This window comes from Canis lupus, chromosome 28 (genome assembly GCF_048164855.1).
Source record: "Canis lupus baileyi chromosome 28, mCanLup2.hap1, whole genome shotgun sequence".
Classification (NCBI taxonomy): Eukaryota; Metazoa; Chordata; class Mammalia; order Carnivora; family Canidae; genus Canis; species Canis lupus.
This window is the reverse complement of record NC_132865.1, coordinates 25,781,565-25,796,180: the sequence shown is the minus strand read 5'-3', so window position 1 is coordinate 25,796,180 and position 14,616 is coordinate 25,781,565. Positions and strand designations below refer to the sequence as shown.

At 31.6% G+C, this 14,616-nt stretch overlaps 1 protein-coding gene across 2 annotated transcripts in view; it reads right to left on the bottom strand.

Moving 5' to 3' along the window:
* Positions 1 to 350: 350 nt before the first annotated feature.
* Positions 351 to 14,616, bottom strand: part of MYBL1 (MYB proto-oncogene like 1) — a 35,013-nt gene continuing 20,747 nt past the window's right edge. The window contains exons 7-16 of one of the 2 annotated variants that reach the window (XM_072804403.1): positions 14,190 to 14,264; positions 13,329 to 13,433; positions 10,025 to 10,258; positions 8,581 to 8,949; positions 6,515 to 6,657; positions 5,845 to 5,959; positions 2,605 to 2,721; positions 2,407 to 2,511; positions 1,768 to 1,944; positions 351 to 636 (exon numbers count right to left, since the gene is read on the bottom strand). In XM_072804403.1, coding sequence (XP_072660504.1) covers positions 508 to 636; positions 1,768 to 1,944; positions 2,407 to 2,511; positions 2,605 to 2,721; positions 5,845 to 5,959; positions 6,515 to 6,657; positions 8,581 to 8,949; positions 10,025 to 10,258; positions 13,329 to 13,433; positions 14,190 to 14,264 — 1,569 coding nt within the window. In that variant the 3' untranslated portion in view covers positions 351 to 507. The remainder of the gene's footprint in view (positions 637 to 1,767; positions 1,945 to 2,406; positions 2,512 to 2,604; positions 2,722 to 5,844; positions 5,960 to 6,514; positions 6,658 to 8,580; positions 8,950 to 10,024; positions 10,259 to 13,328; positions 13,434 to 14,189; positions 14,265 to 14,616) is intronic. The other variant, XM_072804404.1, reaches the window with a different exon arrangement.

Below are 14,616 nucleotides of genomic sequence, written 5' to 3'. Positions count from 1 at the left end.
ATTAGTAGTGCAACTTTCTCTCCTTCTTTTAATTTCTTTCCACTGTATTTCTTTGTAAATGGTAGCTTAAGTAAATCAGCACGTAGGCAAAAGTACTTCATAAAACCATGTGTGCTTCCCATACATAGACTAATTTCAAAAATCATACATACTCATAAACCTATCTGTAACAAAACTGCAGCATCAAGAGAGTAGCAACATACATCTTCTAAAGAAAATATGTGAGAATTTACCTTTAGGATATCCATAACATTCTAATATGGTTTTCTGATCTTGTTCTTTAAAAACAATTTTTTAAATCTCATCTCTTAAAAAATTAACCATGAAATTACCTACCCCTTACTTAAGTGGCTGGGCTTCCTGCTTCCCCAATATGAAAAAAGATGCAAACCATTTTAGGGCTGTATTAAAACTTTAAAAACAATTAATTGACAAAAATTTCATTGCAACCTAATTTAGTATAGGATACAGTAACAAAGTAGGGAATTTCATCGATTTTAATAACGTTTACAGTATGAGAGCTCTTGAAGTGCTGCTGGTAGCTGTGTAAGTACTCAAATATCTTCTTGCTTGTTCTGTCATGATAAGTTGGTCTTCTGTCTTTCCATAAACCACTGTTTCCCATTCACAATTTGACTATGAAAGAAATATTAATAGTGATATGAAAACTACTAAAATAACTATACATTCCACTTTACAATTAATGACACTTTTAAAAGTCAATTATTTCAACCAACTAGATAATGATAAATAATCACTATAAACATGTTTGGATAATGGCATTGTGATTCTCTTTATTAAACAATATTTTAAAAATACTTAAATATTTATGATCAATTTTTTAAAATCCATTTTTTTTAGCTACTTTGTTCGTAGATTTGTAGAGGCAGTTTATAAGTTTTCTAACCACAACCCCCTCAATTCAGTCTTAGCATGGAAAGAAATGTCAGTCTTTATTCTTCAAAATTTTGCAAAAGATTTAAAGAATCTTTTTTAGGTATGATCTGCTATGTAATCTATTTTCCTGAAAAGTTCTGTGTTAAACACTGGGAAATCAAACCATTTAATATGGATTAAGAGAACATGCTACATGGCTCTTTGAAGGGCAGCAGCTAAAGACAGAGATGAGTGGCCACATCCAATTGCCAAAGATGTTTTCAAGAACTGCTTAAACGTCAGGAATGCTAGTGCTGCTGTTGCTGTGGTCTAAAGAAGAGAACTTCATCCTCAATGAACTCTCAAACTAACTGGGTTGAATTCTTAAGATAACGTAGTAAAAAATTTTCCAGGCTTCATTTACAGCAACATAATGGCTGCAGAGCAATGGAAAAAAGAATTTTGTTTTACAACTTCTGAGCCAAAAAGTTCACTGGAAACAATTATACCAACAAAATCAAGCTGAAACTGCTTCCAACCACTTACCCTTTCAAGATAGCAATTAGGGCTACACATATTTGTTATAGAAGAAGAGAGGCCAGAAGGAGACTTAGATAACTTTAATTTAAAAATGAAATTGTGCTTAAGAAATCACCAGATGAGACTGGCCACAACTTCAATTGTTTAGTTCATATGTGCCCTGATGAATCAGTATCTCAAAACCCAAATCTAGTTTGAGTGACAAAATAATGGTGAATGTTTAGTTACTGTTATAGTCGATTTTGAATCTAAAAAGAAAAAGTATAACTTGTGATCAGTAAGTACAAAGTGATAACTGAACAAAGTGATAACAACAACAAAAATCACTGAAAGAAACTTACAAATTCATACCTGAAGGTTCTTTTCCAATGTGACTTTAGAAGTGTTAGGGTTTGGTTTCTTTTTATTAAGTGTACATGTTTTGTTGGTTAAATTTATATCTTGTTTTTCAGGAGTCAAGTTGCACCTATTGTCATGTATTTCCAATAATGGTATCATTAATAAAGATGTTGTAAATATATTTTCTGACTAAGAGAGAAAAAAGAAGAGGAAAATAACTAATTCAAAAATGGAGACAAATAGAGAGACTACTGAGTAAGTGGTAGTGGAAGCCCTGTCATTTCACTCCAAGAAAGCTTTTGGCTCCAACGAAATTTCTAGTAATGTAGTAAAATTAAATCAGAAATTAACCAAAGATAAATACTGAAATTTAAAGTTTTGAGAACTACCATTTTTTGATATCATACATAAAAGAGTAAACTCCTCTCAAAACAAAACGAATATAAAAATGAAAGAAATAAATAAAATATTCTCTATAGTCAATAGTTTCTTTCTGAAGTAAGCAAAATAATAAATGCTAAAGGTAACTATGAATCTCTAATGAGATTCATAACACAATGGGTAAGAAACAAGAACCAGTAGGACTTAAAGCAATCACGTTAACAACAACAATAGCAATCACATTAACAACAACAATAATTCTTCACAAACCTGCATGTCTGAAATGTCTTCAGTCAATAGTTGAGTACCTGGTTCTTCTTTTTCCCAATTATCTAAGACTAGTGATTTCCTGACTTTCTTTACAGAAGCTGTATGCTAGAATGAATAAGTTACAATAGAAGCATTATGGTAAAGTCACTTTTATTTTTAAAATAAAGACTTTTATTAACAATAATACTAAAAGACTACCTCCTGCTTGCAGCTTTTGTAAGCAGGTTCATCTTCCTCTTTGAGGAATATATCTGTTCCAGTTTCTTCTTTTAAAACTTCCCGAATATCTTCTTCCAAGAAGGCAAGTGGCTGTGACTAAATTGTTTTTAAAAGGGTTAAAGAGTCTTTTATATCAATTCCCTTCCCCCCCATATATAGAAACTCATCTTTTATACTTTTTTATTATTGGTATAATTTTTTCTGAGTCCCTATAGATACTTAAAGTTGAATGAATTAACTAATCAGTTTTATGGCAAAAATAATACTAAGCATTACAAACACTGAATGAAGTGTGCACTTTGTTCACTCTAGGCTTTCTCCTTCAGGGGAAACTGCTGTAGCTCCTGCTTCAATCAGGAGCCTCAGAATTAAACAGATAAGAGATTATTTCCCAAATATTTTTACATAAAAATAGAAAAAATAATAAATACATAACAAATTGGGACTATACTAGTTCTCCTTATTCTTTTACTGTACTTATTATATAGTATGTAGTTACTAGTTAACATGTTTCTCTTACCACTAGATGTGTGAGCTACTTAAGAGCAGTAAGCACGTCTTTTTCATCTTTGTGTATATCTCTGTACACCTAGTCTCAAGCTTAGAGATGAGACAGTTTTCAAGAAGTGGTGTGTATGTGTGTCTATATGAAAGAAACTTGAGTGTGGGCTAAATACTGAAATAGTATCAAAATATTATTTACCTAGCTTCCTATCAAATAGCTAAGTCAACTGTGTAAGTCGGAAAGAACAATTTGTTTTAGAAAGAGAGAGCATGCATGGGAGCCTGGGCCGGGGGGAGAGAACCTTAAGCAGGCTCCACACCCAGTGCAGAGCCCCACTTGCCTCTCAATCCTGAAATCATGACCTGAGCTAAAATCAAGAGTCAGATGCTCAACCGACTGAGCCACTCAAGCGCCCCTGGAAAAAATGTTTTTAATTATATCAAACAACCCCTACCATAGCTAAGATCTGCTTTAAAATAAACAATCACAGTGCCACTAAAGAACAAATTGACAGCACAGAATAACCAGCAGCTTATATTCCCAGTCAACAAAGCTAGAGAGAATAACATTCATTTATAAATGAGATTACACAGCATTTACAAAAACTTTAAGAATGGAAACAGAATTTTTAGTGCTCTCATCTACAGCCTGACACATGCAGAAATTATGTCAGTATTTTTATGTAATGTCCCAGAAGCTTTTGTTTTAAGGATTATATTTCACAAAGAATATTGATTAGGTACTCTTAAAAAAAATCTATGATTTGTTTTTCCCTCATAAGAATACAAACGTCCTGGAGAAGTGCCTAAGACACAGATGAATTCTTTCACTACCAAATGTCCTAATGTGACAAAGAAAAGAACTACTGTATGTAATACTTCTCAGGTTTAATACTACCCAAATTTAGATTTTTATTTAAAGGACTTTCAGAGTTTTTAGTCTTTGAGTGATTTTCAGCAAACATTAGAAAAATCAATAGTTACTAAGAAAGCAATAGATATTTAAGGCATACCAGATTAAAATTTCAGAGCCGTTTCTAAGAAGTGCATGTGACTCAAAGTAAGATACATTAGAAAAGTAAATGGTTAGCATATAGTAGGTACTCAGTAAATAATAACTGGAGATCGAACAGGAGGAATGAAAAGTCAGCTTGCTGCAAACAGATATATGAGCATATGGATATTTTAGAAATTGTAATTACTAAATCATTCCTTTCTTTTTATCTTAAATTGCTGATGAAAATGATCTGTTTGGGCAATGGATAAATTCTTCCCAAATGAAAACAAACTGATAGGGACTTAATTTAAAACCTAATTTCCCACACACTAGTATTAAAATAACAATTTGTATTCAATTTATATGTTGAACAAATGACCCTGAGGCACTGTAGAATTCTTAAATGCCTTCAAATCATTGTTTGCCTAGCTCCCAATTAGGCTACACACTCCTATGAAGGCAGACAACATACCTGACATGTTCAACATTACATCCTCAAAGCCTAGCCCAGTGTCTGGCACCTAGTAGGCACTCAATCAATACTTGTTGAACGATGCATTTTAAAATGAAAAGCAAAACACTGGAAAGATTAGTCAAATCAATTAGGTAACTCCATACAATGGAATATCAAACATCAAAAATTATGGGATACAAATATACATATTTATTCTTAAAAAATTTTTAAAAGGTTACAAGATAGTACATAAAGTGTGATCTCACTTTTGTTATGTGTGTATGCGCAAATAAAAGTCTAGAGAACTAAAAAGAATAAAATTGTTCACAGCAGACTATAGAGCTAAGGGACAAAAAGATTTCATCAATCCTACTATGCACCCTCTAAACCAATATTTTAGAAAGAGAGGAAAGAGCAGAAGATTTGAGGGTGTGACATTCCTTTTGGTAGAAAACTAATTAAATCAAGCAAACTAGAATTAATGAATCTACCCAAAATATGACTAAAAATAGAGGAACATAATTAAACTCCCCTAGAGTTTAGACCAATATATTTTTAAAAATATTTTATTTCTAACAAACCTAACTTGTCAGAAATCTGTATCTGCCTGGAATTAGAATGTCCATAGCTCATCTAACATACTTCAAAGTTAACTATATATGCAAAAACACATAACACTTCCCACCTCCATTTACGAACTACTATTGCTATCACGATTATTAAAATAACAAGAGCAGCAACTAAGTACATACTACTTGAAACTTAGCACCAATCCCTTTATTTCTACTATCTTTTTTTAATCTCCAGAAATAACCCGCTGGGATGTGTTTTATGATCTCCACTGATTGAAGAGTAAACTGAACCTTAAAGAGGTATCTTGATCATTCAGACTCATTAAGTATTATTAGGAAAGTGCTTATGTATATCAAAATATTAAAATTACTTTATTCTACTGCAGGTAACTACCACAGAAACTACTAAAAGGTGGGTTCTAGTATTAAGAAAAGGGTTCAACTGACACTTGATTTGCTTTCTCTAGATGACATAATATTAAAAAAGGCATGAATTCAAAACAAGCCAAGCAAAGGTTTATTTACAAGTCAAGGAAAAGGATTAACACAGCAAATTCAAATTTATAAATCAAGAAATAAAATTTTATCAATTTCAGTGAACATCTTTTTTAAAATGTGAAAAAAAGGATAAAAATAAAAAACACTTTTATTAAAATCAAGATATTTCTTAAAAATAAAAAGAGCATACATACCACAATTTTAAGAGGTCCATATTTTTTCTCCTGAGCAGCAAGCGCATTCTTAAAAGGAGTAGGAGTTCTTGGTGTGGTACCCAATATAGATCTTCTAATAGTAGGTGTTCTAAACCTAGCCAATCATTTAGATATGTGTATTATAGTCAAAATTTGATTATATAAGCGTTAAGGAAGGCACACTCATGACAAAAGTATACACTAAATTTTTCTTGCATATACACATGCTTTATTTAAACATTCCAGGACTATTTTAAAGTATGTTGCCTAAACTAATTCTTACTCCAATCAATCACCTTAAAATGGAAAAAGACAAATGTAGAAAAAAGTACTAAAAATGTTATTTCGCTTCATATCAAAGTTTTTCATTACATTTAGCTGATTTTCAGTCAGTGGGAATGAAACATGAGGTTATAATTTCTTTTTCTTTTTTTTTTTATAATTTTTTTCAATTCTAAGTCCTATATGAATAGAGATTAGGATATACGTATAAACAGACAAAAAACTATTTTTTTAAACAAGATGATTTTTTTAAGTAAATTCTATGCCCAACGTGGGGCTTATAGTGATGACCCCAAGATTAAAAGTTGCATGTTCCATTGACTGAGCCAGCCAGGCACCCCATTAATTTATTCTTAAAATTGTGCTAACACAATTATTTAATACGTACCCTACATTTTCCTTTTGATCTTTGGGAGTAGTTTCCTTGTGAAGAGGAGTTGTAATGAGAACTTTCTGCCCACAAATAGGGGTTGATGTAAATGAAGGATTTTCTATATTAATTTGTTCATTTCCAGGGCATGTGTTGAAAAACTAAAAAATGAGAGAGTTTATAGAGACAATTTCTAGAATGTTAAAATCCTTACACAAATATTAAACTGATAGGATTTTCAAGGATATTTTCAAATATAAGATATTTCTCTATTCCTTTTAGAAAAGAATTACCAATAATATTTCATTTACATTCCACTCCATGAAAATTAAGCTCCATGAGGGCAGGAATTTTTATTTTGTTCATCACTCTCTCCCCAGCTCTTCTAAGTGTTTACCACATAATAGGTATTCAAGAAATAGTTGTTTAACAAATATTCAAAAGTTACAGAACACAGTAAAACAATTTTATAACAATTGATAAATTTACAACAAATATATCAAATAGAAATCTACAGAAACCATAAATAGCTGCTATTATAACAGTTTCATACAACAATATAACTGGAAAAAAGTTTTATTATTTTATTAATAAGCAATTTAAGTGTCCTTCTCTATAAGAAATCTTTGAATTCTGAAAATAATAATGCTTTGTTGATAATACAGCTGTCTAACAAATCTGCCTACCTAGAATACAGCTCAGAACCTTGGAACAGCCAGAATAGGTATCAAGAATCCATTTTTCAAATAACACTGGACATAAAATCCAATTTTACTCACTGAATCTTAACTTACATATAATCATGAAATATTGAATGATTTTTGTAGCCAAGAGAATAGAAGCAGTGGTAGGAAGAAATGGAAATTACTTTAAGGCTACTTAACTGTAATGCTCTATCACTTCCAGCTCCTAATATTTGCAAATATACTTAACCCTAAGATTACCAGTCCAATCCTTTCAAAACCCTGTAGTAGTGCCCATCAATTCAAGCTCTTTACTATGGGATACAAGGTCTTTATTACCATGACTCAACCTTCTCAGCCACTTTCCACCTTAGGATTTATAATTCAACAAAAATTGCTAATGTTCAAAACTCTATAAAAATAGAAAATTGCTAGTGTGCCCAACCCAGTTTCACCTTCCTCAGGATCTTGGTAACTCTGACAGCTAGGGTGGTATTGGGAAACACAACGATTCAAACTGTAGTCTGTGTAAATGTCATCCCCTGAAGCACAGGGGGAATAATTTTCAGAGAACACAGTGCTTATGTACAGCCAGATTCTCTGACTATCCCAGCATCAAAATACATCTCCAACACTATCCCAGGATCTTTCAAGTTTATTTGACCATTAAATGTCCTTCTTTTTCCATAAAACTTTTTAATCTACCAAGACACTTTGAGCAAACATCAATTCCTTTCTCTTATTAACTGATCGTGGGCAAACTGCTTAACTTCTGAATTTGTTCCAACTCCTAAGGGTTTTTGGAAGAGAATTAACTAATATGCTATAAGAAAAGTGTTTAGCATACAGCCTGGAACACAGTATTTGTTAAGAAAGATAGTACTATAAAATAAGAGCTACAGTTTGCTTTGTATCTCTTATAAACATCTGTTGCCCAGGGACATAACTCCAGGAGAAAGTGGGTAGTTCCTGACATCCCTAAAAAAAACCTTCACACACATGAAATTCTTACAATGAGTAGTTGTCTATGGATGTATACTCAGTATCTGTTGAACAGTTAATCAGGAAGCTGGATCTCAGTCTCAACTCTGCCATTAGGTAACTGTGGGCAAGCCATTTTACCTTTCTGGACCTATTTCCTGATGAATCCTATAAAGATACACAACTATTTATCTAAAACATCCCTTTTAACTCTAAAAATTTTAAGATACAATAACACAACTACTACACTTTATGAGACAGCTTCTGATCTACCGGAGCTTAGCACTCTCATGTATACATTTAAATACTTTATCCATTTTTATGTGTTATCAAAGGAACAAACTGCTAGTAAGGATATTAAGGATCTAATGTAATTGAGCTCACCAACATTTGGGAACATAAGCAAAAACAAAACTCTACCTGTGAAGGAGAAAATGGTAGTGTTTTCACTGGTGTGTGTTTTAGTGCTGTATTACCACCGTCATTAAAGGAGCCATCGCTATGTTCGCTGCCAGGGGACTGACCCACTCTCATTCTTCTCTTCTTTCTGAGGATGGTTGGTGGAGTGCTAAACTTGGCCACATTCGGGGATGTTACAGGAACAGCCTCATTGTCTGCACTGTTACAACTGTTTTTTTTCCCTTCAAGTACAAGACTGACATTAAATTGACATTCCATGGCTCCTTCATTGTGTTGAATTCTCATAAGTTTGACTGGGGTGGACTTGACAGGAGAAGTAGCAGCATCAGAAAGATCAAAACTGGTAACATCACTCCATGCTACAGGATCCTGCAATAAAATAAAGCTTTACCTAAGTTAATCCTTTAAACTATGTAACTAGTTAAATATGATATTGACCATAGAAAGATGACTTCCACAAAGTTAACTACTCATTTTTATTATGAGAAATAGGCTTTTCTTATTCATCTCTCTCTTTTTTCTTTTAAGAAAGACCATTTGAGAGGAAGAGATTACGGTTTTACTACAACTCCAATTTGGAACATCCTACAATATTTCGTCTAATTCAGCAGCGGAAGCTTACTGTCAAAGTATTTTAAATAAAAAGAACAAATTATTTTAAGTTATTATCAAAGAGTACAATTCTTCATAAACTTCACACTATATTCCACATCAGAAAAACTATCAAATTCCATATAATTTGGTAATGTGTATGGAACATCTTCAAAAATGGTCATACATTTTGATCCAGAAATTTAATCTAATCTATGGAAATCATGATTTTACACAAAGGTTTACATAATATATTCTATAATTTGTAATACTGAAAAACTGGATACCACCTAAATGCTCAATAACCGTATACTGAGTAAATAAATTTTGTTACATTCATATGAAAGAGTATGATGCCATTAAAATTGAAGTTCAAAAAACAGTTAAGAAAACAAAGACATGCTCATGATATAATGTAGAAAAAAATCTATAAACATAATACATAGGTGTATATTTCAGTAAATATATATATATGCATGTACATATGTTTTATATGTATAGAACACAGCCTGAAAGAAAATACTTCAAATTAACTCTAGGCTTATGGAGGATTTTTCTTCTTTACAGTTTCCTCTAGTTTCCAACTCTCTCTAATATACAATTTGTACAGTAAAAAACAAATTCTTAAATTTTAATTTCTAAAAATTTTAGGTCAAGTACATAGTAAGATAAAGATATAAATTTTTTATTTGTTTTTGCCAAAAGCCACTGCAAAAAATCAAAATAAAACTAAGCATGACATACAAAAGAATGCTTAAAACAAAACTGGTCAGTGTCCCTTAAACTAAGTTTCTGAACATGAAATCATGCTACTAAAATTGAGCTTTTGGTAATCTCACAATTTCAAACTTACAGATTCAATAAGTTCTAGAGTCTCTGCAAATTCTGGGATGGTCTGTAGAGAGGACAGCACAGCATTTGCCTCTACGGCCAGGAACTTTGTGGGTGAATTCTGCTGAGCAGACAGAGTTTGATTTTCATCCATACTGTAAAACTCACTAGTGTGCTCCTCGAGGCTATTTAGAGTATTAGACATGCTATCATCCATGAGGAAACTACCAGACCAGCTAGAAAAGCTTCCAGGTTGCTAAAAGTACAAAAGAAATGTGAATATTATTTGTCATTCTCAACCTAAGCATAAATTTGGATTTTAACTAAGAGTTTTTTCTAGGATAACATACATTTCGCAAAAAATATAGTAGCAAATATACTGTCTTCCCTCAAAAGTCATGGTGAAATAAAACTAGCAAACTAGCATATGTACACAATATAGAGTTCAAACTCCCAGAATCTGGTCTCTCTCTACCTTTTACACCTCATATCCCAACACTTTCACTCATACACCCTCCTTCCAGGGAATACCGAATATCCAACTATAGTTGTAATTCCCACGAGTTAGTCTTTTACCCTAGAGTGCCTTTGCACATACTACTGGCTCCTTTTATCTAGAATGTTCTCCAATATAGGTCAGGGAAAATTTTTATTCTTCATTTAAGATACACTTCAAATATTGGAAAGTCCTCCAATTGATCATCCACTTTTACCTATTCCACCTACAATGATGCCGTAGTTCATCCACTTTGCTACAAAATAAACATTGCCTTTCAAGACTAGGCTAAAATAGAGTTCTTTGAGGAACCCTTCTCTGACTACCTATACCTCAGACACCTCTCTTATGTGCCCCCACAAAACTTTGTGACTTATTTTAACATACTACATCCTATTTCTTGTGTCCTCATTGCAGAGTAAACCCTTTGAAGTCAGGGATTGTGTCATTTTTATCTCTCTGAAGAAGTACAGTGGGCAATGGACTTATCTTTTGAGCTGAGCTTCCTAATATCTCATAATAAAAAAATAAGAAAAAAAGACCTTGAGGAGTCCTGGTTAAGAAACTATATGTAATTTGAAAGTTTTTAATAGTGGATCCTAAGAGTTCTCATCACAAGAAAAAGAATTTTTTCCCCTTTTTTTCTTTTCCTTTTCTGTTTTGTACCTATATCAGATGATAGATGTTAACTAAACTTATCGTGGTGATCATTTCACAATAGATGGAAATCATACGTGGTACCTTAAACATAAAGCATATAGCTCTCTCGAACAGACTTCTCAGAGGTGATGAAAATATTCTTATGTCTGAATCTCCTCAATATGAGAGCCACATGCCATATAAACAACTAAAATGTGACTAGTGCAACTGAGAAACTGAATTTTTAAATTTCATTTAAAATTAAATGGGGAAAAAAAATAAAATTAAATTAAATGGAGCTAATAGCTACCATATTTTAGAAAGCACATTGTCCTATCCATAGGAAGTGCTCAATAAATGGTACCTATATTTTTAAAACTAAAAACTACTAGAATGTGTTAGATATTCACAGTAACAAAACGTTCGGTTTCAAGTTAAGGTGAAAAAAATTTCCGACTGTTGCAAAATAAGTTCCACCTGTTTTAAAGTTCCTCCAAAATAAAAAAATTAAAGCACCCTTCCTTTATTAGCATAGCCAACTATGGAATTTGCAATCATTTCCTGGAGATAGGTTCCGAACTATTGCACGTCAATTAAATTTGAAAGTGGTAAAAAGATTCAAAAAGGTGAGTAGGCCCAGTGGAAAAACCAGAGGTACATTCAGACACACCTGAATATAAATTCCTAACAACAAACCACCTACTTCACAGTTAATATAAGGATTACTAAGAATACATAAAACATATCTATAATGGTTGAACATAATGGATACTTAATAAAATGACAATTATCAAATAATTTTTAAGAATACTTTAAAAAAAAAAGAATACTTTATATGTGTATGGACTCTATTCCACTGGGTGCAGCAACTTCCCTCCAGAATCTAAAATCTCCAACCAGATATTTATGAAAGTGGATTTTAGATAAATAAGTTCTAAAAAAAAAAGCTGTCTTCATCTTAATGTAAAATGCCATTTCTTGTAGCTAGTTACTTCTTGCCGTTAAATTAAAAATGAGACTACTATAAAAAAATAAAAAATGGTTTAAACATGATACAATTACCTAACAATGTGGACTCTCTAAAAATAACTATTTCTTAATAAAACCAAAATTAATTTTAAAATAGGTATACTTTAGGTCTTCCTATTTGACCATGGTTTTTGCAGTTTTAATACAAAAACTATGCTTCCTATGGCATGTATCTTGTCTATTATAGTTAACAATGTTGTTTTTACTAATGCTTTTTTGAATGATATAAAGACATCAGCAGTTGCCTCATAATACTATTTCAAAAACTCGTTATTCTATTTAGTAATTTTGTATTAGCTCCCAATCACCCTGAGTGGACAGTCCCCTCATTAAGCCCCAGGCCAAGAGTAGCCCCTTCCTAAATGTAAAAAATCTCAAGACAGTAAACTTTTAAAATAGTCATTTAAGTATAAATCTTTTTTCTCCTAATCCATCTAATATAGCCTAATTTAGCTAGAATGATTACTATGTGTCCTAATTTAATACTCCTAATTGTTCCCATCAAGCAAATCCCAGACAATAGTTTTCACATGTGGTAACCAAGACCCAACATTCATATAAAAATTTCTTTAAAGAACATAAAATCTCAATGTTCCCTTTCCCTATATTTTTTAAGTTATTGTTTTTTTCCAATTTACCGAATTCATATTCTTAATATAGTAAATAGGAAAACACGTTCAAGGACAGAATAAAAGTAATTCTGAAGCACATAAATCTCTATAATTTATTGAATTCTTTATTTTTCAAACATTTTTTTCTATTAAAAATATCATTACAAGGAAGGCCTAAAATGAAAGCAAAGCCAGAAATCATAATAAAATAAAAGCAAAGCCTAATCTAAATCACATATCATTTTCACAAATATGTATATATATACACACACACACATATATATTGAAGATCATACCTTAGGTCTGCTTGACATTTACAACTAAAAAACATCTTAATATACAACATTGTAAAATATGTTCAAAGAGTTGTATATCAAAATCAGGCAACCTCAACATTGCAAATTAGAAAATCTATTTTAGTCTGTATTAAAATCTGGAGTCATACTGAATATGCTTTCCATGTGTTAGTAAATGAAAGTCAATGCTGATGAAAACTATAAAAGCACATGAAGGATTCTAACAAAATCTAAACACTTAAGCTTATTTCCTACCGATGAAACTCGCTTTCTTCTAACTTCATTCTCAGCTGACATAAGAAGTAACTCAAGTTCCTTTATTTTTTTTTCCTTATCAGGATCTTCATCAATGAAGGGTGGCTAAAACAAGTTAAATAAAAGAGAAAGGCCACTTAAATAAATGTTTTATTATTATTATTATTCTTAATTTTTATCTTCTATGCAACATAAAATCTATTTTCTCCAAGAAAGCTTAATACAACTAAATCCCAAATGCTCAATATCACAATCCCCCGGTATCTAAATATTTTCAATTTAACAGAGAAGATTTGGGAAATTCATTTTATTATTTTATTTTTTAAAATAATATCTATCTCCAACATGGGGTTCAAACTCATGTCCTGGATGGAGATTGAGAGTTACATGCTTTATCAACTGAGCCAGCCAGTTAGTTACCCCCAGAATTGGGAAATTTAAATACATTAAAAAACTAATAAATAAATAAATACATACATACATTAAAAAACTTATATTGTATCATCTATATCAATTTAGAAATCTATGTCTGGAGTCTGTTTTATTAAATCATATATATGCACATTCTATCCAATTTAACAAAAATGAGTCCATTGTCAACCTGAATGGTTTAAGTTGGAAAAATGTAAGGACCACACTGCTGGTGTTGTCAACCACCTTACATCTGTACAGTTTATATTTCTCAAACCCATTTATAAACTTTCTCCTTCAGTTACAATATTCAAAGTAAATAGAACAGGTAGTATTTTGTCCTAGTTTTATGAATGAGGAAATAGGCACTATTAGACTTTCAAATGTATGTTTGAAAGTGTTTTCATTGTTTTTGTTTGTTTGTTTGTTTTGCTATAAATAAAAAGCTACCTGAATAAAAGCAGAAGAACTCTGAATTTGTTCTACACAATTGCCTTCAGGTGAAACATACTGATAGCCTGGGATCTAAAAAGTAATGAAAACATTAGTTATATATATAGCACTATATAAATTTTTAAAGTCTGAGGCAAAGCATAAAAACTCTTGACAAAATATCAGCATTAAAAACTCATGAAGTATCTGTTAACTTTGAAAATTCACTCATATAATAATTTCTAATTATATCTTTGTTCTCAGAATCTTCTAATAAAAAGTCATAACTCTTAGGAAAGACTTATTTTCTCCTGGATGAAATATGAGAATTACTTGGCATATATTTATCAGCCAATCATTCTGTTATCTACAATATCCAACAAATTATTTTTTAATCTGCTATTAGAAGGACTGCTCTATCTCCTGAAGAAGATAAAGTAATAGT